Source organism: Tursiops truncatus, chromosome 19 (genome assembly GCF_011762595.2).
Source record: "Tursiops truncatus isolate mTurTru1 chromosome 19, mTurTru1.mat.Y, whole genome shotgun sequence".
In the NCBI taxonomy this organism is placed as follows: domain Eukaryota; kingdom Metazoa; phylum Chordata; class Mammalia; order Artiodactyla; family Delphinidae; genus Tursiops; species Tursiops truncatus.
In genome coordinates this window covers 48,399,931-48,421,404 of record NC_047052.1, presented here as the reverse complement: position 1 = coordinate 48,421,404, position 21,474 = coordinate 48,399,931, and the positions used below count along the sequence as shown (strand labels likewise).

The following is a 21,474-nucleotide window of genomic DNA, read 5'->3' as shown; positions in this document are numbered from 1 at the left end:
CTCCCACTGCCCGGAGACGACCTCCCAGCGCTCAGCCGGGAGCGGGGCTCCCTCCGCCCCCAGCCCGCGGGGTGTCAGGCTCAGGTTGCCCAGCGCCCGCGGCGGGTGCCCTGACCGACCAGTCCAGCCGGTGTCCCGAGCGGGGACCTCAATGGACAACCGCGGACCCTCTCTCTCCCCCTCAATCTGACCGGGGGACTCGTTCTCACCATGGCCGGTGGCCTGGACTCGCCTCATCGTTTTAAAACAGCTGGTCCCGGTCCAACGAGTGGCCTGCACTGGCCTCCCCAGTCCAACCAGCAATCCCCAGCCTGACCAGAGGCCTAGAACGGCTTCTCCCAGTATGCCCCGTGAAGCCTCCCCAGTGGCCAGTGCGCCAGGCTGCTTTCCTGTCTGACCAGTGGCCTGGAACCCACCAGTTCAATCTCTTGTAACGAATGGTCTTCAAGTCCCAGGTCTGCCCAGGCCTCTGTGATAGATACTGGGGCCGTGGGGTGCACTTTCCTCCGCTCTCCTCCGTAGGGCCCTCCCTCTCTTCCCCCCATCCAGGGAATCCCAGGAATGCCACCCCCCCTCCCTCTCTCTTCCCTTCACTCCCTCCCAACTTTGGGGGGAGGGGAAGAGAATCCGGCTGGCAGTAGCAGGTGAGTGGGGGAGGGGAGGAGGCCAGGGCACCTGAGGGAAGGGATGAGCCCCTGCCATGGGTCAGAAGGAAGGGTCACAGGTCAGACTTGGGATCACAGATCAGACTGTGCACAGCTCCTCACAAACCAGGCCTGACTGGGACAAAATCCCTAGATGCTGGCTGGGGGATGGGGGTGAGATTTCACTGGCTCCCTGGGAGAAGCTAGCCCTCAACACTGGTCAGAATAGGGGGCAGCTGGTCATGCTGGGAGAGGTTCCCCGGGCCTCTGATCAGCTGGGGGTGGGGTGGTCACCGGTCAGACACCAGGGAAGTCTTAGATTACAGGTCAGCCTCTGAGTTATTGGTTAGGCTGGTCAAGGCTACCTTGTCCATACAGGAGAGCAATTGTTATATTGGGAGAGGTGACCTTTCAGTATTAGCCGCACCATCCCCTCCTCCAGGAAGCCCTCTCTGCTCCCCTAGGCCGAGTCAGGCGCCTCCTCTGGGCTCCCCCACCCCAGCCCTGCACATTCTGGGTCATCTCTGTCTGGGGACAAGTCTGTCTCCCCCACTGGACCGGGAGCCGGTTAGGGGAGGGCCAGGGCTGTTTCGGTCACTGTTGTGTCCCCAACACCGCCCTGCAAAGGCCAGACTCCGGAGCAGGCACTCAGGGAAGGCTTGCAAGGCTCAAACGCAGAAGCACACAGGCTCACGTGCAAACCCCACCCGCACTAGATCATCGCAGGACGCACGTGGAAACAACTCGCGCGTAGACAAAAGTGCTCCCTGGGACAAGCTTACGTACAGTGACCCCAGGCACCCACTCCCCTGTTGCTCTGGCCCTGGCTCATGTACCTGCTGCTTAGGACGCTAGGCGCCCTCTCATCAGCACCCTGCCTTCCACCTTCCTCAAGAGTCCGAGCAGCTGAGATTCTAGGTGAGGATTCTACGGAGTGTGGACGAAGGAGGGAAGTCATAAATACCAGCACGGTTCCTCGCAGACTTGCAGAAACTAGTACTGAAATATCATCTGCCTTTGTCCCCTACAATTTATTTCCACAAAACAGCCGGAGGGATCCCATTAAAATGCGAGTGAGCTGCTGTCGCTCTTCTGCTCAGCACCCTTCCACGGCTCCTGTCACTCTGAGTAGAAGCTGAAGTCCTCTCCGTGGCGCACAGGGTCCTAGATCTGGTCCTCTACTTCTGTGACCCCATCTGCCCCTCTCTTCCCCCTCGCTAGCTCTGTTCCTGCCACAGCGGTCTCTTTGCTTCCATGCTGTTCTTCCAACGCCAGGCGTGTTCCAGCCTCAGGGCCTTTGCACTTGCTCTTTCCTCTCCTGGGACATTCTTTCCTGCCATAGCTCCCTCCCTGACTTGCTTCAAATCTCTACTCTATCACCTTATCACAAAGCTTCCCTTGACCATCCTATCTCATTTAGCAACTCCTGCTATCCCAGCCCTTTCTCTCACTACATTTTTCCTTTGTAGCACTTATCACCCCCACATATTTATTTTCTGTTGTCTTGCACAGAAGCTCCAAGAGAACAGGAACTTTTTTTGGTTCACCACTATATCTCCAGTGCCTAGAACAGTGCTCGGCATGAGAAGAAGCTGAGAAAGTATTTGTGGAATCAATGAATTTTCCAATTCCATCCATGCTGTCCCATGTGTAGATACTTACACATTTTAATTTGGAGGGGCAATGTCTATTCCCCAATGATTCCAGACTTGCACTGAAAAATGTAACTACTGAAAGTTTGTGTTGATAAAAATATACATATCTTGTTCCCAGGAAGGTTCTGGGTCCCAGAAAGTTTCCGGGTTTGTTAAAGCATCAAAAATATGAAATGAGGGAATTCTCTGGTGGTCCAGTGGTTAGGACTCCGAGGTTTCACTGCTGAGGGCCCAGGTTCAATCCTTGGTTGGGGAACTAAGATCCCACAAGCCATGCAGCGTTGTCAAAAAAAAGAAAGAAAGAAAGGATAGTGATGATTCGCGGGTTCGAGCCCTGGTCCAGGAAGATCCCACATGCCGCAGAGCAACTAAGCCCGTGCGCCACAACTACCGAGCCTGTGCTCTAGAGCCCGGGAGCCACAACTACTGAAGCCCGCGAGCCTAGAGCCCGTGCTCCGCAACAAAGAGAAGCCACCACAGTGAGAAGCCCACGCACTGCAACGAAGAGTAGCCCCCGCTCACCGCAACTAGAGAAAGCCCGCATGCAGAACGAGGAGCCAACTCAGCCAAAAATTTAAAAAACTTTAAAAAAAAGAGAACTTTTGGGGGAAGAGAATGTAAGTGTAGAGCAAAGGATACATACGGATGTTGAGTGTTCAAAGGGGTGGATGGTCATGGGCTTTTTGGAGGGAGGGTTGACTAGCATGTGCATCCCCTTCCCACATTGAAAAGAATCCCTGCCATCCGAAAGGCTGTTACCCTCTGTTGAAACCAGTAAGGACAAATGTTTCTTTCCTCCGTTTGCCTCCGTTGTAGCTCAGGTGACCTAAGTTTGGCGAATCCCACTATTACTTTGGAATCATGTACTAGCAATGCCAAATAAACAAAGCCTGGCTAATCTATTACTGCTGTGGCAGCTGGGGCAGACTCTACTTTCCAAAGATGGCTGTGACAATAGCTCTCATCCCACACGCTCTTTTTTTTTTTTTTTAATTAATTAATTATTTTTAGCTTTGGCCGTGTTGGGTCTTTGTTGCTGCGCGCGGGCTTTTCTCTAGCTGCGGGGAGCGGGCTTCTCACTGCTGTGGCTTCTCTTTGTCGCGGAGCACGGGCTCTAGGCGCGCGGGCTTCAGTAGTTGTGGCACGCAGGCTCAGTAGCTGTGGCTCGCGGGCTCTAGAGCTCAGGCTCAGTAGTTGTGGTGCACGGGCTTAGTGGCTCCGCGGCATGTGGGATCTTCCTGGACCAGGGCTCGAACCCGTGTCCCCTGCATTGCCAGGCGGATTCCCAACCGCTGCGCCACCAGGGACGCCCCACACACACTTGTGAACAACCTGATGTTGACACTCTTTCCACTGAGAGATGGGGGTCTACGTCCCCTCCTCTCTGTGCAGTTTTGTGACTCGCATGTAACCATTAGAATGCGGCACGAAGCGACGCTCCGTGACTCCCAAGGTTGGGTAGAAAAAGCCACGTGGCGTCTGCCTGCTTCACTGGAATACTTTCTGTGAAGGCTTCAGCCACCATATAAGCAGTCGGTCTACCCTGAGGCAGCCATGCTGTGGGGAAGTGCAAACTAGCAAGCGTGGAGAGAGGTCTGAGACTGCCGAGGGATGCCTGTCCAGCCCCCAGCTGCCCCGCTGCCAGCGCCACTTGATCGCACCCTGAGCCAGACCCCCCCCCCAAATCCTGAGCCCTTCCCCCAGTCCTGGCCCATTGCAACCATGATTACTGTTGTTCACCGATAAGTTTCAGTGTGATTTGTTCCACGTAACAGCTAGCAGACACAGCCTGTTTCTGGGGCAGCAGAGGCAGAGAGATGACCAGGGTCCAGTGGTCACTGGGGCACCAGTGTATCCTCATCAGACGGGTTCTGTGGTGTGATCGTGGCTGAGCTCTGGGTGGAGGCCAGCTGTTCGTCGTGTTCTTGATCACTTTCCAATCCTGGCTCTCTAATCACTCCTGGGAATCTGAGCGATCCCGAGTCCTCTCAATCAATTCCCTCCCTGCCCCAGAGGTTTCTGTTGCTTGGAACTAAATCCATGACGCATGCGTCCATGCTCTGTTTACACTGAAATACCTTTTTCTCATCTTTTCAGACTCAGCTTAGACGTTCCCTCCTCCTGGAAGCCCTCCCTGACCGCCCAGGCTGGGTCAGCCGTCTGCTCCAGGCTCCTGCAGCCCCCTGGGCTGCCCTCGTCCCAGCTTTGCCCACTCTGTGTCACCACGGCCTGGAGACAGTTCTGTCTCCCCCACCAGACTGTGAGCCCCAGGAGGGCAGCGATTACTGCCACATGCCCAGCATTGCCCGGCCTGGGACTGGGCACTGGGCAGGGGCTCAGGGGATGCCAGATTGTTTAAACTTAGGCACTGCTCCTCTGGAAGAAGTTTCCCAAGAGGCATGGAGGAAAGAGAGAGGGATGAGAATGGATTGTGGGAAGACTGGGTGTACGAATAACTCTCAAGGAAATGTGGGGTCTTTTTGCCTTGGATAACTGGGTTTGGGTCCGGGAATTTTTTTTTTCCATGCTGGGGAAAGGGAGTTGGATGCCTGATTCTCTGAGAACTTGGGACTCTGGACTCCTAAGTCCTGAGGGCAGGACTCCTGGGTCTGAGAGGGGAGGGGTCTGGGAGTCTAGACTCCTGGATCCGGAGGAGCTGGGTCTCCCACTCTCAGCTCTTGGAACCCCAGACGCTAGGGTTAAGCAGGTGGGGCTCAGACCCCAGGGACTGCCGTTCCCGACACCAAGCTGCCCCCTGGTGGCCCCTACGCTCCTTCTCCACAAACCAGAGGACAGACCCGGCTTGGCAGTTTATTTCCGCTTCCCAAACCCCTTCCAGCCCCTGGGACTCCCTTTCGCAGCACATCTGGGTGCCCTGTGAGGTGGAAAGAGCGGTGGGTTAGGTAGTATCACATCCGGGTTGGGTGGGGCGGGCAGGGCCAGGCTGAGGGAGGGAACCTGGACGATGCGGGGCCCTCACCTGGCATCCAGGCCTTCGTGGGTCCCTCAGGGGCAGATGGAGGGGAGACTTCCCCTTTAGGAGTTTCTGCAATGGGGGGAATTTAAGGGGGGATGTCAATTTCCTAGGACCAGTGTTTCCCTTCCTCCCCCACCTCCTCCTCCCTCAGACCCAGGAGTCCTGGACCCCAGCCGCCCTCTCCACTTACCCTCTGGTGCCCTCCCTGGCCTGGGGGCTGGAGGTGATTTCCAATGAGGCTGAGGCCTCAGTCCAAAATCTTGGCAAGGTTAGAGGGGCTCGAAGTCTGGGGAGCGCCAGAGGCGCCTGGAGGGGAGGAGATTAAGAAATTTCGCAGATGAGCTGCAGCTGTCAGGCCCAGACAGGGATAACCCAGTGATGGCGGGGATGCGGGGGGGGGGGGGGGGGGGCGGGCAGTATGGCAGGGTCTTGCCCTAGTCCATGCTGTTTTTTCCCCCCTAACACCTCTGGCTTGCTTAGATCAAACTTTTGTTTGTCTATCCATCCATTCATCCATCCATCCATCCATCCACCCATTTGTCGACCCATCTGACCAACCATTCGACCATCCATCCATCCATCTACCCATCCATTCCCCCTTCTATCCCCCCATCCAGCCATCTGTCTGTCTGTCCATCCATCCATCCACCCACTCATTCATTCATTCATTCATTCCTCCCACAAATTTCCCAGTGTGTCCGGCACTGTTCTGGGCTCTGAAGAGTCAACCAGGAACCAGATAGACTAAAGTCTCTGTCCTCATGGAGCCAGCAGTCTACTAAGCAAGAGGCTTAGCATGAGTCATCAGTGCATGAACAAGGAAATATCCCAGAGTGTTAGGTGTCCTTCAGAGAACTGAAATAGTGGAGGGGGAGAGTGGGGGCTGATCAGACATGAGGGTGGCTGGGGAAGGCCTCCTGGAGGAAGGGAAAATTGAACAGAAGCCTCAGTGCAAGAAGGATGTGGGCAGAAGCGCTGCAGTGGGTGGTGGGCTTGCTGGCTTGTTAGAAGAACAGCAGGGGGTCCATTGTTGCTGGAAAGGAGTTGAAGGGGTGGTAGGAAGTCAGAGAGGTGGGGAGGGGGTCAGATCCCCAGGCCTTATGGGCTGATGGAGAGGATGTTGGCTTTAATTCTTCGAGTCCTGGGGTCTTGGGGGCTTCTAAGAGGTGAGGGAGGGGATCTGATTCAGGTTACAAATGCCCAATCTTGCCGATTTCATCACAACTCCCGGGGCCCATGCCACGCTTGTCCTTATTCTCCACATGGAGACACTGAGGATGGGAGAGGTCCCCTGTGGCCACAGCGAGGTGCCTGGGTCCCTTTGAATGACGGTGTCAACCCCTAGAGGGGGATTTCTCTGCTGGAGAACAGCACTGTGAAGGAGCATGTCTAGCTGGGGGATTCCTCCAGTGATGAATGGACGAATCCCCTCATGGCAGGGACTGGCATCACGCCCATTTCACAGACGAGGAAATTAAGGATGAATTCTGCAGTCTGGAGCCAGGGGCCTGGGTTCCAGTCCTGCCTGCCTCTCTCGCCTTTGAGCTGGGTGACCTTCAGATCTTGGAGCCTCGGTGTACCCCTCTGTATAATAGGGATCATAACAGCATCTACCTTACCAGGTTGTCATGGCAACTAAATATAGCGGGAGTTACACACGCGTGTTAGCTATTCTCATTATGACAGTCACCTTGCTGGGAAGTAGCACACCCGAGGCTCTCTTCTGCCTCGTTTTGAAAAATGACGGAAGAGGAGTTGACTGGAATTTGAATCAGGCCGGGTTCGGGAAAGAGGAAAAGGTCTGCCAGGCGGAGGGCACAGCCTCGGCATAGGTGTGACCCTCTGGCCAGAGGTGCCTGTCATCCTCTGTCCCCCTTCATTGTCCTCAGAGGCTGAGTGCCTCTGAATGTTTCCATTTGTTTTTGGCTGCAGGTTGCGATCTGTTTTTAGCTTCCCTGGCTGGTGTCACCGCCCCTGCCCCCCCTCCCAGCTGGCTCTCTTGTTTGCTGTGGTCGAATAATGTTCCCAGACTTCCTGAGCTGTTTGTTTGAAGACTGCCCAGTATTGATTGGATCTGGTGTGTACTCAGCCTGAGATGTTAACAGAGACTTCTCCCTACCTCCCCGCCCCCTGTACCGCAGGAAGCCAGGGGCTCGGAAGCCAGGGCGGGTGGGGGGAAGAAAAAAAGCAAGGCCAGGGCTCACTTAGAAAATAAGCAGATGATTTGGGGGGTTTTTAAGGTTTCTCCTCTTTCAGGCTGTGTGTTTGGGCAGGTGCAGTCACCTCTCTGAGCTTTTTTCTTCTGGAAAATGAGGAGAGGAACATTTTTGACTTCACAGGGTTGTTGGGAAGACTCATCCCATTGATTCACTCAACACCTATTTATTGAGCACCTACTATGTGTCAGGCACGATTCATATAACAGAGAATAAGGCAAAGTCCTAACCTTCGGGAAGGTGACAACCTGCTAACGGTGACAGAAAACAATAGACCATACACTCTGCCAGTCAGTGCAAAGGACTGAGAGAATGCAGCTGGGCAGGGGCTTGGAGGGACAGGGGCGCTGTTTTCAATAGGGTGGTCAGTGAAGGCCTCCCTGAGAGGATGAGATGAGAAAGTGAGCCTACGGAAAAGAGATACAGGCAGAGAGAACAGCTCGTGCAAAGGCCCTGGGGTAGGGCACACCTGGGATGCTGGAAGGAGAGCCAGAAAGCCAACGAGGGGGGGATGAATAAGGGAGAGAAGAGAAGAAGCCACAGAGGTGTGGATGACAGATGCCACCTCGTAAATGGGTGCAGAGAGCAAGTGCCTGGCCCATACCCCTGAGCACCTGGTCAGACTGGGGACCCCAGGGATGAATGGGACCCAAGTTGCCCACCTCAGACCAGTGCCTGACTCACCACCTTCAGCTGGTATTTGCTTCTCGGACTCTCGGGGGGCAGATCCAGCCGAGGGGGCAGGGGAGGAGGTGAGGGGGTCACCTAAGGGAGACAGAGGGTGGGGAGGGGGTTATGAGCTACCATTTTCTTCGCACCTACATGTCCCCCTGCCTGGAGGCCCACCGTTCAGGCACTTTCTAGGCTTTGGAGGTGGAATGGAGAATGAGACAAAGTTCTACCCTCAAGAGGGTTATACTAGAGAAAGCCATAGCCCCAGACCCTAAGGGATGCAAAAGTCCATGCCCCTGGGACCCCCGAATCCTGCCACCAGCCCCCTCCTCCCTCAGACCCTAGGGATTCCAGCTCCAGCTCCCGCCTGGCCCTACCTACCTGCTGCAGCTCCCCTCCGTTGTCACTGCTGTCCTCTGAGTCCTTAGCAGTGGCGCTGGCTTTGAGCTCATGGATAATCACAGCCGCTTGGCCCTTGATCTTGCAGCGGCAGAAGGGGCAGGTCTGGCTGTCTGAGTGCTGGGGGAGTGGGGAGGGAAAGGATCAGGGTCTCCCTGTTCCCCACCAGGTCCCCTGGGACTACAGGGGCCTTTATCCCCAACAGAGTGATGTGGGGAGGACAGACAGAGGGAGGGAGATGGAGACAGAGAGGAGGAATTATGAAGAGAGAAAAATGGAGAGACATGCAGGGCAGAAAGGAGGGGCTGGACCAGAGCCCGAGAGAGCCGCGGTGCTGTGTAGGTCTCAGCCGCACAGTAGTGATGCTATGGGCTAGGAATGCCTGAGACACTCAGCTGGGCCATATGTATTCACTGTGGGGAGTCCCACAGACCCCCCCGCTGCCGCCACCACTGGGGCCAGTGTTATGGCTGGGCTAGCCCTTTGGTTCTTTTTTTATGCGGTACGTGGGCCTCTCACTGTCGTGGCCTCTCCCATTGCGGAGCACAGGCTCCGCGGCCGTGGCTCACGGGCCCAGCCGCTCCACGGCGTGTGGGATCCTCCCGGACCAGGGCACGAACCCGCGTCCCCTGCATCGGCAGGCGGACTCTCAACCACTGCGCCACCAGGGAAGCCCGCCCTTCAGTTTTTACTATGACTGCAGGGTGCATCTCAGTATCAACCATCAGGGGACTTTGAAGAACAAGATTTATTACTCACAGGTCCTGGAGGGTACGGGAGCTTGCAGTGGAGGTTACGGGAGGTCGCAGGCAGAGGGAAGGGAGAGAGGCAGGGAGGGAGGCGGACCTGGAGCTCTGCTTTTATTAGGGGCCAAATGGGGTGCCTAGGGTTTCTGGGGTTCATTATTTGTTGGCAAATTTAAAGCAGAAGAGCAAGAATCAGGGTATGGGGAGAGAGAAGCAGGACCACTCCAATGCTCCGTTACTTAGGGCTTTCTAAAGGGAAACTTCAAGAGTTGGGGTGGCTAGTTCCTTATCTAGTTGTTTTTTTTTTTTTTTTTGCTGTACGCAGGCCTCTCACTGCTGTGGCCTCTCCCGTTGCGGCGCACAGGCTCCGGACGCGCAGGCTCAGCGGCCATGGCTCACAGGCCCAGCCGCTCCGCGGCATGTGGGATCTTCCCGGACCGGGGCACGAACCCGTGTCCCCTGCATCGGCAGGCAGACTCTCAACCACTGCGCCACCAGGGAAGCCCTATCTAGTTGTTTTGTTAGTCGCTGTGTCAGGGAGATGGATGTCTTTGTTATGATAAGCTCCGCAATCAGAAGCTTAAGGTCTAACACTTACATCACAATGGAAAACTTAGTATCGGGCACCCATACTCCATAGGGGTTCCCTTTACCCAGAGGCCTGGATCCTCCCTTGGGAGGTCACTACCACCAGCCCCCTTCCCCTGAGAAGGCAGCTAAGGCTCAGAGAGGTTAAGCCACTGGCCCCAGATCACCCAGAGAGGGAATGCTACGGGCTAGGAATGCCTTGGCCATATTTACTGTGGTCAGTCCCACAGACACGCCCCTCCCACACCAGGGCCCATGTAGCATCTTCCACTAATAATGTAACTGGAGAAGAAGCAGAGGTGACAGATGCAGAGTGAGACAGAGGCATGAATGGAGCAAGTTTCTCCTCTCCCTGGGCCTCAGTTTCCCCATGTGATCGACGAGGCGTGTGGGCGATCCTCTAGGGGCTCTTACTATAGGGAGGCGGGGACCGGACGGGAAGGCAGGGCAGGGTCGGACCCACCTGCCAGGTAGCCAGGCAGCGGCTACAGAGCAGGTGCCCGCACGGCTCCACCTTCACGTCCTTGTTGCTCTCGGCACAGATCTTGCAGAGCTCAAACGTGGAGTCCATGGCCCAGTACAGCTGCAGCTGCTCCTGGCAGGCGAGATGGGGATGACGACGACGCGTGGTGATATCAGCCATGGAGATGCAAGTCGGGCCCCAGGAAATAAGTCCCAAACCTCTGCACCAGCCCTGAAGCCTCCCCTAAGTTCAAGGCAGTGTGTCCCAATGCCTCCTACATGTGCTTTTGTTATGGGACTTGTTCTCTGGGGGTGGTCTGCGCTCAGGGCTGCCAGATTCAGCCAATAAACATACAGGATGCCCCGTTAAACTTGATTTTCAGATAAACAATGAATACATTTTGAGGTCTAAGTGTGTCCCGAATATTGCACGGGATATGCTCATACTCAAAATTTTGTTTGTCACGTCTCCTCTCACCCATGGGATGGCTGGAAGACTAAAAGCTGACACAGGGGCTGCCTCTGGTGAGTGCGCAAAGTGCATTAGCTGCTCTGATGATGTCAGCGGTATCATTTCCTGGTTTTATTCCCATGAAAAGCCCCGGGGAAGAGGCAGGGGGAGCTGTGTTTTCCAGAGGAGGAACAGACAGGCTCAGAGAGGCCAAGTGATGTACCCCAGCTCATGCGGCCTCCAAGCCAGTACAAAACCCCAAGCCCTCTGCGAGTCCAGGGCCTGACTCATGGGAGGGGATCCCTGAGCCATGGTGCAGTGGATGGAGGCGGTGGGCGGTGAGCCGGGGAGGGAGGCCGGGCTTGCGCCTCACCTCCGACACGTGGACACGCTGATGGGGTTTCATCTGGCAGAGTTCGGTCAGGTCCGGGTTGTGGTTCTTCCCATCTGGGTAGAGGTAGCTGGGGGAAGGGAAGAGGGGGTACTGAGGGGTCCTCCAGCACCCCTCACCCCGCCCTGGAACATCTGCCCCAAATACATAGCTGGCCTGGGGATATTTTCCCTCGCTTCTCCTGAAATTGGGATTTTCTAGGGCAAGCTGTGTCCTCTCAGGCCCCCAGGGTAGGGCTGTGTCCCCTCAGACTCCTCAGGGAGGGCTGTGTCCCTTCAGACCCCCATAGAAGGACAGACTAAGTGACTCTAGCTCTGGAAACTCCAGATGCATGAGAACCAGGAAACATCAAACCTCAGGCCCAGGTCTCCCAGAACTTTACCCGTCCTACAGTCTTCAGGTCCCAACGTAACAGCATCTTAGTCACAGATTGAGGGAGTGACCAGATCCTAGAGTCTTCGGCCCACAGGGCTGGAAGGACCCCCCTAGTCCGTCTACACTATTCTCACTACACAGAGAGTGACCGGGGCTCAGCGTGGGACAGGCAATGCCCGAGGCCACAGGGTGAGGCCTGGAGGGATGCAGAACCAGGGTTGTGGGCCAGGTCTGAGAGCCTGGCTCCAGGTCAGCCCACAAGAAGGCTCTGCACACCCTGGGTCTCCCGTCCAGGTCATAACTGCAGCCCCAGATCAACTCGGGGCCGCAGGTTCCCCAAGGCCGGTGGCTCTGCCTGGCCAGCCAGGTGGAGCAGTGCAGGCACCCCGGCCTGGGCCCTGGTGCGGCTTCCCACAAACACACGGTGTGACCTGAGCTGGGCAACTCTACCTCTCTGGCCTCAGTTTTCTCTTCTGTGAAATGGACATAATTGTGCCTAAGGCAAAGATGGGTGGTGAGGGTTAAGTAAGACAGCGCTCAGAAAACAAGCAGGACTTGCCCCCACACATAAGTACCCAGTGAGAGGGGAACTGCTAGGATCAATGTGAGACCCAGAAAACTGTCTTGCTCTGTGGTAGAAAGAGCTCGGGGTCGCCTGCCCCCTCTCTCTTGATTTTCCCGTCTCTAAAATTGTGTGTGTGTGTGTGTGTGTGTGTGTGTGTGTACATAGGGTAGGGGGGTTAAACCAGATGGATGGTATTCACACTTATTTTAACTCTGGGAACCCTCCACCGAAATCTGACCTGGAACGTAGTACTTTATTCGTCAGGCACGAGTTCTGAGACTGGCTGCCTGGCTTCAAATCCCAGTTCATTAGCTCAGAAGCTAATGTGTGACCTGGACAAGTGTCTCTGTCTCTCTGTGCCACAGTGTCCTCGGTTATCAGATAGAGATGAAAGTATATGTGTGGGTATAGGTATACATAGATATACGTACACACACACACACACACACACACACACACACACAATGGATGTTCATTACTCGCAGACTCTGTAATCTGCAGACTTGCCTACTTGCTAAAATGTATACGGAACCTCAAAATCAATACTCCCTGCGGCATTTTCACAGTCATTCATGACCAGGCCCGCTCCCAGCTGAGGATGAACAAAGCAGCATTTGGCCTTTTCCTTTCAGTTCTCATACTGTAAACGTGTCCTTTTTACAGTCTATTTGGTGCCCCATCTTCCGCGTTTTAATGCTTTTTCTTGGTGACTTGGCTGGCTTAAATGACCCCCAAGCAGAGTGCTGAAGTGCTGTCTCACGTCCTAAGCACAGGAAGGCCGTGATGTACATTATGGAGAAAATACGTGTGGGAGATGAACTCTGTTCAGGTGAGTTACTGCGCTGCGGGCCGTGAGTTCAATGTGAACGTATCGATGATATATCAATGTATTAAATTAGGTGTCTTTAAACAGAAATACACATAAGGTTATTATGTAGTGACGGGTTGACAAAAATGTGACCAGAATCTTGCAGGAACCTACAGCTTCATTTCCCCCAGGAGCAACGGCTCAGGATTCACTAATTCAGTGTTGGCTGCGATTTTGTAGAACAGAACTACCACAAATAATGAGAAATAATGAGAATCAACTGCATATCTATCTGTCTGTCCGTCTGTCCGTCCGTCTGTCCATCCATCCATCTACCTAGCTACCTAACTACCTACCTATCTAATGTATGTATCCATCCATTCTTTCTTTCTCTCTCTCTCTCTCTACCTACCTACCTATCTATTTATCTATCTGTCTATCATCATCCGTGTATCTATCCATCATCTATCTCATAGCGTATCATATAGATATGACCGCTAGCTAAGGAGGCTCTGGTTAAATGTCCAGGGTGAGACTTGGGAACCTCACCTACCAATCTTTCCCCTCCCATCCTACCCAAGGCAGTTTCCGAAAGAGGGGCCCTGGGGCAGCCAAGATTACAGATCGAAAACCCCAGTCTAGCTTTTTGCCCAGTTCTCCTTCTGCTCTAACAGTCTAAATTCTAGAATAGGATATGGATATCTAGAAACAAGAGCCCTTGGGTGCAAGTCCAAGGAAGGGGACCACTGGGGTTGTGCTCAACTCCCACACACTCCTCGGAGAGCTGCTGCTGGCCCAACAGGGCAGCTTTGTGGGAACTAGAAAAGGTGCCCTTTCCTCTGGACCCTTGTCTGCCACCTGCTGGCACACTGTAGTACTGCAAGTTTATGTTTACTCTGAACCCTGTGCCCTCAGGCGTGGTGATCTTGGGCAGTGCTCTACATGCATGACCTTTCCAAGCGCATTCTGTTGACACCCTCCGCCTGCTAGGATGGTGACTCACAAGCCTTCCTTTTGTCCTTCCAGGAGTGCCTGGAACAGAGGTTTGTTGACGGGGATGGTCTGCAGGATGTTGCCATCTGAGCTCACGAATCCGATGGCCCACTGCCCCGGGCGAGTGCAGCTGGGCCGGAAGACGTAGCTGGAGGAAGAGGTAGGAAGGGATGGGGTGAGGGAGTGGTCACTGCTGTCCTTTCTAGAAGGCCCTTCACCCTGTCGGGGATCCAGGTCTCTAAGTCCTTGCTCCCTTATAAACTTCTAGGCAGTGAGGTGCTAGATAGATCCTTGGCTGCCACTATAGCGAATGTCTGCTGTGTTCACCTGCTTGGCTCCTCCTCCACCTTCACTGGGCTTTAGACAAAGCTGATTCTGGCTTGGCCAACCAGTCCTTTTCAGGACCCCGGCCAGAGTGATGGGAGTCAGCCTTGGGACTTTTGCTGGAAGTATTAGGAGTAAGGCACTCCATTTCTATAGGGTTGATAAGCTGGTAGGGTGTAAAGCTGGGGCTTCTAGAAACCATTTGCCACCATGAGGAAAGACTGTGGTTGAGAAGGAGGCTAACAAAGAGGAAAGCAGGGGGAGAACAGGAACTGATTTCTGACAATAGCACTTGAGCACCTGGATCCAGCTGTGCCTGAAACCCAAACCTGGTCTTTTCAATTATGGGCATTAATTCATTTCTTTTTCTTTCCCTTTACACCAGTTTGAAGTATAACTGGAAGAGTGCTAATATATACCATCTTGGGGGTCCTGCACCTCAGCCCTGCAAAGACGTAAGAATCTGACATCCGATTCCCTTAACTTCCAGGGAGCTCAGTCCCTCAATTTTTAGCCCTCTAGAGGGATCCCACAGCTCAGAACTCCTGGCCTGAAATACTTTAAGGACTCAGGTGTCTGGTTTCCCAGAAGGTGGGAGGTCATATTTAAAATATTTAACAGATGGTACTGCATGGGCTCTAACCTATCAGAAACAAATCTTATCCTGGGGCGGGGTCTTCAGGCCCCCTTGCCAGACCAGGTATTGTCCCTTTAGCTGCTGGATCGTGGGCAGGTCTAGGTGGTCCCGGGAGAACCTAGGTTGTAGGGGGCACTCAGCATCCTACCTCTGAGTTCTCGACTCTCTGGGGTCCCATGTACTGCGGCCCTTCGGTTCTTACTTTCTGCAGGATGTCTAGGCCATCCAGACACCCCAGCCTAGGACCCAGACCCCTGCACCCTCGGCAGCCTTCTCCTCGAGTCCTGGCCCTTTTACCTGCCTGGCTTGTCTCTGTAGGTCTGCAGACGTGCTCGGACCTCATCGTAAGTGAGGAAGGCCATGTAGCCTGGGTGGTTGACGGCCAGGAGCTGCCAGTTCTTGAGGAGTGTTGGCCATGGCTAAGGTGGGGCAGTGCTTGGGTCAGGGAGTGTCTGCTGAGGAAGCAGCCCACACCCCTAGTGCCTACCAGAGTCCAAGAACCCAGACACCTCCCTCACTCCCAAAGATACTCCCTCAGGAATATACTGGACACAGAAGATTCCAGACCCTTCCTTCTCCAGAACCCAGGAATCCGGCCCCCATCCCCCTCCTCCCTCAGACCCACAAGCCCAGGCCCCCAGCCCCTCCTCCCCCAGGACCCAAGCGTCTGGGCTTCAGGCACTGGCCTTGCCTGACCTGGAAGAGCCTGGTGAAGATGTCAAACTCGAACATGGACACATGGCCGCTGCAGGTGAGGTCAATAGTGGAGCGCAAGGCCAGGGTGGTGCAGCCAGGCTCCACGGGGTGGCAGAGACACAGAAGCAGCTCAAACTCAGCCCAGGGCAGCACACACCTAGGTGCAAGGGTGTGGGGGGAGGGGACTGTAGGCGGAGCCTCTGGGAGGCTAGAATGGGAGCACTTCTGGGAAGGAGGCAACAAGGGGCCTGGGTCCTGGGTCTGAGGGGGGAGGGGCCGGGGGCCTGGATCCTGGGTCTGAGGGGGGAGGGGGGTCTGGATCCTGGGTCTGAGGGGAGAGGGGCCGGGGGCCTGGACTCCTGAGTCTGAGGAGGAGGGGCCGGGGGCCTGGACACCTGGGTCCGTGGGCGGGGGCAGGATGGGGTCCCAGGGGCGGGTGCTCACTCACCGGGCTCCGCAATGGTCTCTCCAGAAAGTGTGGGCCGGGACCTTGGTGAGCTGGTACGTGTGTCCACAGTATTTGCCCCCAGGGAAGAGTGCGCCCAGCTCCGCGCACATGTGGCTGAAGATGAGGGTCAGCTTGGCCAGCTGTCGCCTGCGAGGTTGGGCTCTGAGGACCTGGACTTGACCTTGGGGCCCCCACTGACACCTCCACCCTCTGGCCAGAACACCCACAGGGGTGAGGCCCCCAGAATCTGTCTAGGGTGTCAGTGCAGGATAAAAGTAGATTCCAAGACCGCCTGTTGCAGTGCTGATGCCTCCCCACTCAGAACCTCAGTGTCCCCGTCTGTGAAGGAAAGGGAGGTACCACCTAATATCCAAGGCATCCTCCGGCAAATAAATCCCAGCCTCTGCCTGAAGCCTTGCCTAGCTGGACGTGGGGACCACTAGGGCTGGGGCCATTTAGGGCGGCCTGAGTTCGGAGACTCCCTGTTGTTTTTAGCAGCACTGGGTGGTGGACCCCTGTGCTTCCTCCTGCTGGCTGCCTCCCTGAGGGGCCGTTCAGGACGTGGCGAGCAGTAGAGGGGAGCTCTGACACTTAGTTGTGTGATTTTTGGCAAGTTCCTTTTTCCCTCCCCTGCTAAGCCTCAGTTTCCTCAACTGTGAAATGGGCATAAATACTGGGTAAGTACAGCCTCTGCTTCACAGGGGGAGCGATGAGGATTCTTACCCATCTTACGAGCACCTAAAATGCCAAGCACAACCCAGTATACAGTCGGCACTCAGAGCATGTTAATTACTATTACTGTTCTTATTATTTTATATTAATAACCTCCAGGTCTGTAGGATTCCTGATGCCTTTTTTTTTTTGGCTGCATCGGGTCTTGGTTGTGGCACACGGGATCTTCATTGCAGCACGCAGGCTTCTCTCTAGCTGTGGCGCGCGAGCTCCAGAGCACGTGGGCTTAGTTGCAACATGGCACGTGGGATTCCTAGTCCCCCGACCAGGGATCAAACCCGTGTCCCCTGCATTGGAAGGTGGATTCTTAACCACTGGACCACCAGGGAAGTACCCCTGATGCCTTTTATAGGGCCACCCTTGACCGTTTCTAAGCACCCTCCCTTCCCAGAGTCTGTAATATAGTCACTATTCACATGTGACTGGTCCAAGTTGAAATGTACTCTAAATGTGAAACACACACTACATTTCAGAGACTTAGCGCAAAAGGAAAAAAAAAAAAAGAATGTGAACGATCTCATTAATCATCACCTTATATTGATCATAAGTTGAGATATATTGGATATAGTGAGTTAAAGAAAACGTTACTAAAATTTATTAGAGTCTAAAAAAACTCTTTGTAATATGTCTACTAGAAAATGAAAAACTACATATGTGGCTTGTATTAGATTTTAGTGGAAAGTCCTGGTCTAGAATCTCCGTCAAAGAGTTGCTAGGACCCTCAACTCTAGAAAATCCACTGAGATACTCACTGAGCCCCTGAGCTTCCTAGTTTCTAGAACCTACTGCATCTAGAACAGTGGTTCTCAGTGGAGTTAGACCACCATTCTAAGGAAATTCTAGAAATTTACTTGAGGCTGGATTGTGGGGACAATCCCCTGCAGTTAGATGTACCCACACCCTACTCGATTTTCCAATGTCCCATCAGACATCTGTGAAGGTGGAAAATCCGTTTCTAATGATCTGAGCTGAGAACCCAGTTCAGTTTCACATAAGCATTTTTTATGGCCACGCCCCGCAGCTTGTGGGATCTTAGTTCTCAGACCAGGGATTGAACCTGCCCTCTTGGCAGTGAAAGCATGGAGTCCTAACCACTGGACCGCCAGGGTATTCCCTACATAAGCATTTTTTGCACTTTGCAAATTGATTTTGAATTTTCCAGAAATTCACTATCCTACGTATCCAGGGAAGTCTGTTTGATTCAGCAATAGTGATTTTTCCCTCCAAGTGCAAGTGTCTGACTCGTCAATTCTACCTTCCAGAATAATTGTAACTATGCCTTGGCACTTTCATTTGAAATATAGATAATTTTATTATGAAGAACATTCCTTTTATCTCCTCCTTATAATACATTTTGGGCATTATAGTGGGTTTTTTTAAAGAATTATGAATAGGTAGGTTATTTACCCTATGTATTTCATTTCAGGATGGATTTAAAGAAACACTACAAAATATGTGCTCTAAAAAAGGGGCGTGGGGGCCTGTTGGGATTGAGAACCGCTGTTCCAAACCTTGTTCTGGGCTCTAGGCCTCAAACCTCTGCCCCTGTCACTCAGCAGCCCTTTCCCCAGAATTCAGAACTGGAGCGGCCAACCTGCAGACAGGCACCGGGTCCTGAGCTAGCTCTTCCTCAGGAACTAAAGAGGCTCTGGGAGTCCCTCAGGCGGGGGCGGTGATGGGGGCTTAAAGAGTACTTTGTCTAGCGATCCTCACGCAGGAAGCTCCCTGGGGTCTCCACATTCCAGGATGTGTGTCTAAATCCTCTGGGAGAGCAGCCCGCTTCTTAGCCAAGAAAGAGGGGGAAATGCGGAGCTCGGTGCCCAGGTGCCCAAGGAAGGAAAAGCCTGGGTGGCCCAGTTTTCCATGTTCCTTCAGGGAGAAGGGCTTGGGACCGGGACCCCTGGGCCCGAGGGAGGAGGGAGCTGGGAGCATGACCTGGGACCCACTCGCGAGCTCACCTTTGTCCTGGCGCAAGGGCTCACCTGAGTCTGGAGCCCTCCCGGAAGAGCTCGTCGTTGGTAGTCTTCCGGCCCCGGGGTGGCAGCAGTGCCGCCACCTGCCTGCTCTTGGCCTCCAGGTTAGCGAGATAGACCACGAGAAAGTCCTTCGCACCACCGGGACCCTCGGGGCCGTCTCCGCCGCCTGCCCGCCGGGCGTGCGCCACCTCGCGCAGCAGCTGCGCGGTGCGGGGCAGCAGGTCCCGCAGCGAGGGGGGACTCGAGGCGAGCCGGGGGTCACCGCATTGCTCTTCCAGGCGCTGCAGCAGCCTCACCGCCCGACCGAACGCTTTGGATTCGCTCCACTGCCGTCCCCGCGGGGCCGCCGCAGCCATGAGTCCCTCCAATGCCGGAGGAGGTGAGCGAGTGGCTGGGAGAGGCGCGGCCCCGCCCAGCCCGAGGTGGGGGCGGGACGGGGCGGGCCAGGTGAGGGCGGGCCCTGGAGAACCCGGGAGGGGACTGCAGGTACCCGTGTGTCCAAAGGGGGCGGGGGCTGGGGACTCTGGCAACTGGGTTCCTTAGAGATGGGGTTCAAGGGTGGCTTTGGTGGGTGGCGATAGGACTTCCTGAATGGGTGGGAATCGCAGGTAAGATGCCTGGGCCCCTTCTGGGAAGGGCTGAGGACTGGGTCCCAAGATAGCAGTGGAGGAGGGGTTGGGGGAAACCTAGGACTTTTGTTGGGGGCGAGAGTGGGGCTGGGAGTTTACCCAGCTGGGGCTGGAGCTACCCAGACCCTGAAGGGGATGGGGTTGGAACGTGGCTTTCCTGGGTCGTGGCTCAAAGTTTGGGTCATGGGTCGTGGCATGGGATTAAAGGTCAGAGAGCTGAACTTTCTAGGAGGAAATGTTAGGGAAATATTGTGATCCCTCTGTCCCTGAGAAGGAACACAGCGTGCCCAGACCCGTGGGTCCCCTAAGAGCAGGAGTTGGGAGAAGGGTGTCTGAGGGAGCAGGAATTTGGTGACATAATTCCTGGGTCCCCACAGCAGGGGCCTGCGAAAAATCGGGCTGGAGTTGAGACACCCAGATTTCCAAAGGAGGTGGGGGCTTCTGGGTCCTCAGGGGATGAGGCGGGAAGATGGGGTTCATGAATGCGGAGGCCCAGGCGCGGCTGCTCAGCGCAGGGCTGGAGAGACGTGGTTCTCTCCCCAACCTGCGCCACCTGTAGCATCTCCCCAGCCAGGGCTGTGCGTTGGGCGGCCACGGCGCGGGGGCGTTGTGGGCCGGACCGTCCCTCCGCCCCCAAGGCATCCAGGCCACGCCCCTGGGCGTCCTGGCCACGCCCCGGCCAGGAGACTGGCCAAGTTCTGATTACAAATATGCACGTACCTAGAGAATTTCCAATCAGAGAATAATAGTAATAGCTAACATTTATTAAACATTCACTCTCTGTCGGTCCTTGCGCGTCAGGCTTTACATTTTCTCACTGAATTCTCAAAAACTCTTTGAGGTAGGAGGGGGAGAGGGATGAGAGATGAGGCGCCCATTGCACCCCACCCTCCTCCTCAGCCCCCATCCCCCATCTCTCAGAACCCGAGAATCCTTAACTTGTGGAATCTTCGAATTTACGTCTCAGACTAAGCGAAGACCCGGGCTTTGCCGTCGGGATGGAGGGGTCTGCCTCCCAGCTCCTTGCCTTCCTGCATCCTCTGAGCCTCAGTTTCCACCTCCGCGAAACAGGATGAAAAGCCACTGGCCTGGCAAAAATTCAAAGTTTTGATGATACCAAGTGTTGACCAGGAGCTGATGGAAGTGTAAACGGACAAATTAGGTCGGAGAATAACTTGACAGGATCCGTCAAAGCCTTGGCAGGGCAAGGCCATTGCCAGCTACCTCCTTCAGAGCCGTGGCTTGCAAACGCTTTTGCTCACACTGGGACGTTATACACCTGAAACAAACAAGTTTCACAGGGCAATCCTTACCCCGACTGTGTGCATGCGCTCTCGTATCTTCTATTCAATTTAATTGAATTTCATCAAAGGGAAAATTGTGTTTGCAACCCACGAAATTGATTTCACAACCCACTAATGGATCTTGTCGGGCAGGTTGTAAAATACTGCCCTAAGAAACTCCAAGAGACGTGTTCAGGGATGTTAATTGCAGCCTTGTCGGAAATGGAGAAAACTGGAAACAGGGCAAGTGTCCATCATCAGAAGCAATGAATACATTGTGGTATCCGTTCACAAAGGACTCCCACAGAGCAGTTCAAGTGAATGAACTGGACACACATTCCAACAACCTGACTCGTAAAAACGTAATGATGAGTGTACTGTGTTGAACAGTACCCCTCCCCCATTTGTGTCCACTGGAACCTATGAATGTGACCTTACTTGGAAATAGTTTTTTTTTAATTTTTTTAAAATTAATTTATTTTATTCATTTATTTTTGGCTGTGTTGGGTGTTCGTTGCTGTGAGCAGGCTTTCTCTAGGTGTGGCAAGCGGAGCTACTCTTCCTTGAAGTGCGTAGGCTTTTCACTGCTGTGGCTTCTCTTGTTGCGGAGCACCGGCTTCTCATTGTGGCGGCTCTTGTTTGTTGCGGGGCACCGGCTCTAGGCGCGCGGGCTTCAGTAGTTGTGGCACGCGGGCTCAGCAGTTGTGGCTCGGGGGCTCTAGAGCGCAGGCTCAGTGGTTGTGGCGTATGGGATTTGTTGCTCTGCAGCATGTGGGATCTTCCCCTACCAGGGCTCGAACCCGTGTC

At 54.5% G+C, this 21,474-nt stretch overlaps 1 protein-coding gene across 5 annotated transcripts; it reads right to left on the bottom strand.

Annotated features, from left to right (window-relative positions):
- Window positions 1-21: 21 nt before the first annotated feature.
- CBLC (Cbl proto-oncogene C) lies at window positions 22-19,141 on the bottom strand. Of its 5 annotated transcripts, XR_012328014.1 has the most exons (13): window positions 18,762-19,141; window positions 16,048-16,194; window positions 15,600-15,756; window positions 15,201-15,322; window positions 13,953-14,090; window positions 11,184-11,271; window positions 10,361-10,492; window positions 8,546-8,683; window positions 8,177-8,257; window positions 5,467-5,582; window positions 5,280-5,345; window positions 1,481-1,571; window positions 22-695 (listed from the first exon to the last, which is right to left on the bottom strand). XR_012328014.1 is itself a non-coding variant. In XM_033846022.2 (11 exons), the coding sequence occupies exons 1-11, from the start codon at window positions 19,109-19,111 to the stop codon at window positions 5,336-5,338; spliced, it is 1,479 nt and encodes a 492-aa protein (XP_033701913.1). In that variant the 5' UTR covers window positions 19,112-19,141; the 3' UTR covers window positions 5,097-5,335. The 5 variants fall into 5 exon arrangements, 2 of the variants coding, with proteins under 2 accessions (XP_033701913.1, XP_073652084.1); XR_012328013.1 differs by lacking the exon at window positions 1,481-1,571; XR_004523503.2 differs by lacking the exons at window positions 22-695; window positions 1,481-1,571 and adding an exon at window positions 5,097-5,174.
- Between the last annotated feature and the right edge of the window lie 2,333 nt (window positions 19,142-21,474).

Coding starts and splice junctions, on each gene's coding strand:
- CBLC (XM_033846022.2), bottom strand. CDS start 19,111: ATGGCTGCGGCGGCCCCGCGGGGACGGCAGTGGAGCGAATCCAAAGCG. Junction 15,323..15,599: donor TCTTCACCAGGCTCTTCCAG/GTCAGGCAAGGC, acceptor GCCCCACCTTAG/CCATGGCCAACACTCCTCAA. Junction 10,493..11,183: donor AGCGTGTCCACGTGTCGGAG/GTGAGGCGCAAG, acceptor CTCGCCTGCCAG/GAGCAGCTGCAGCTGTACTG.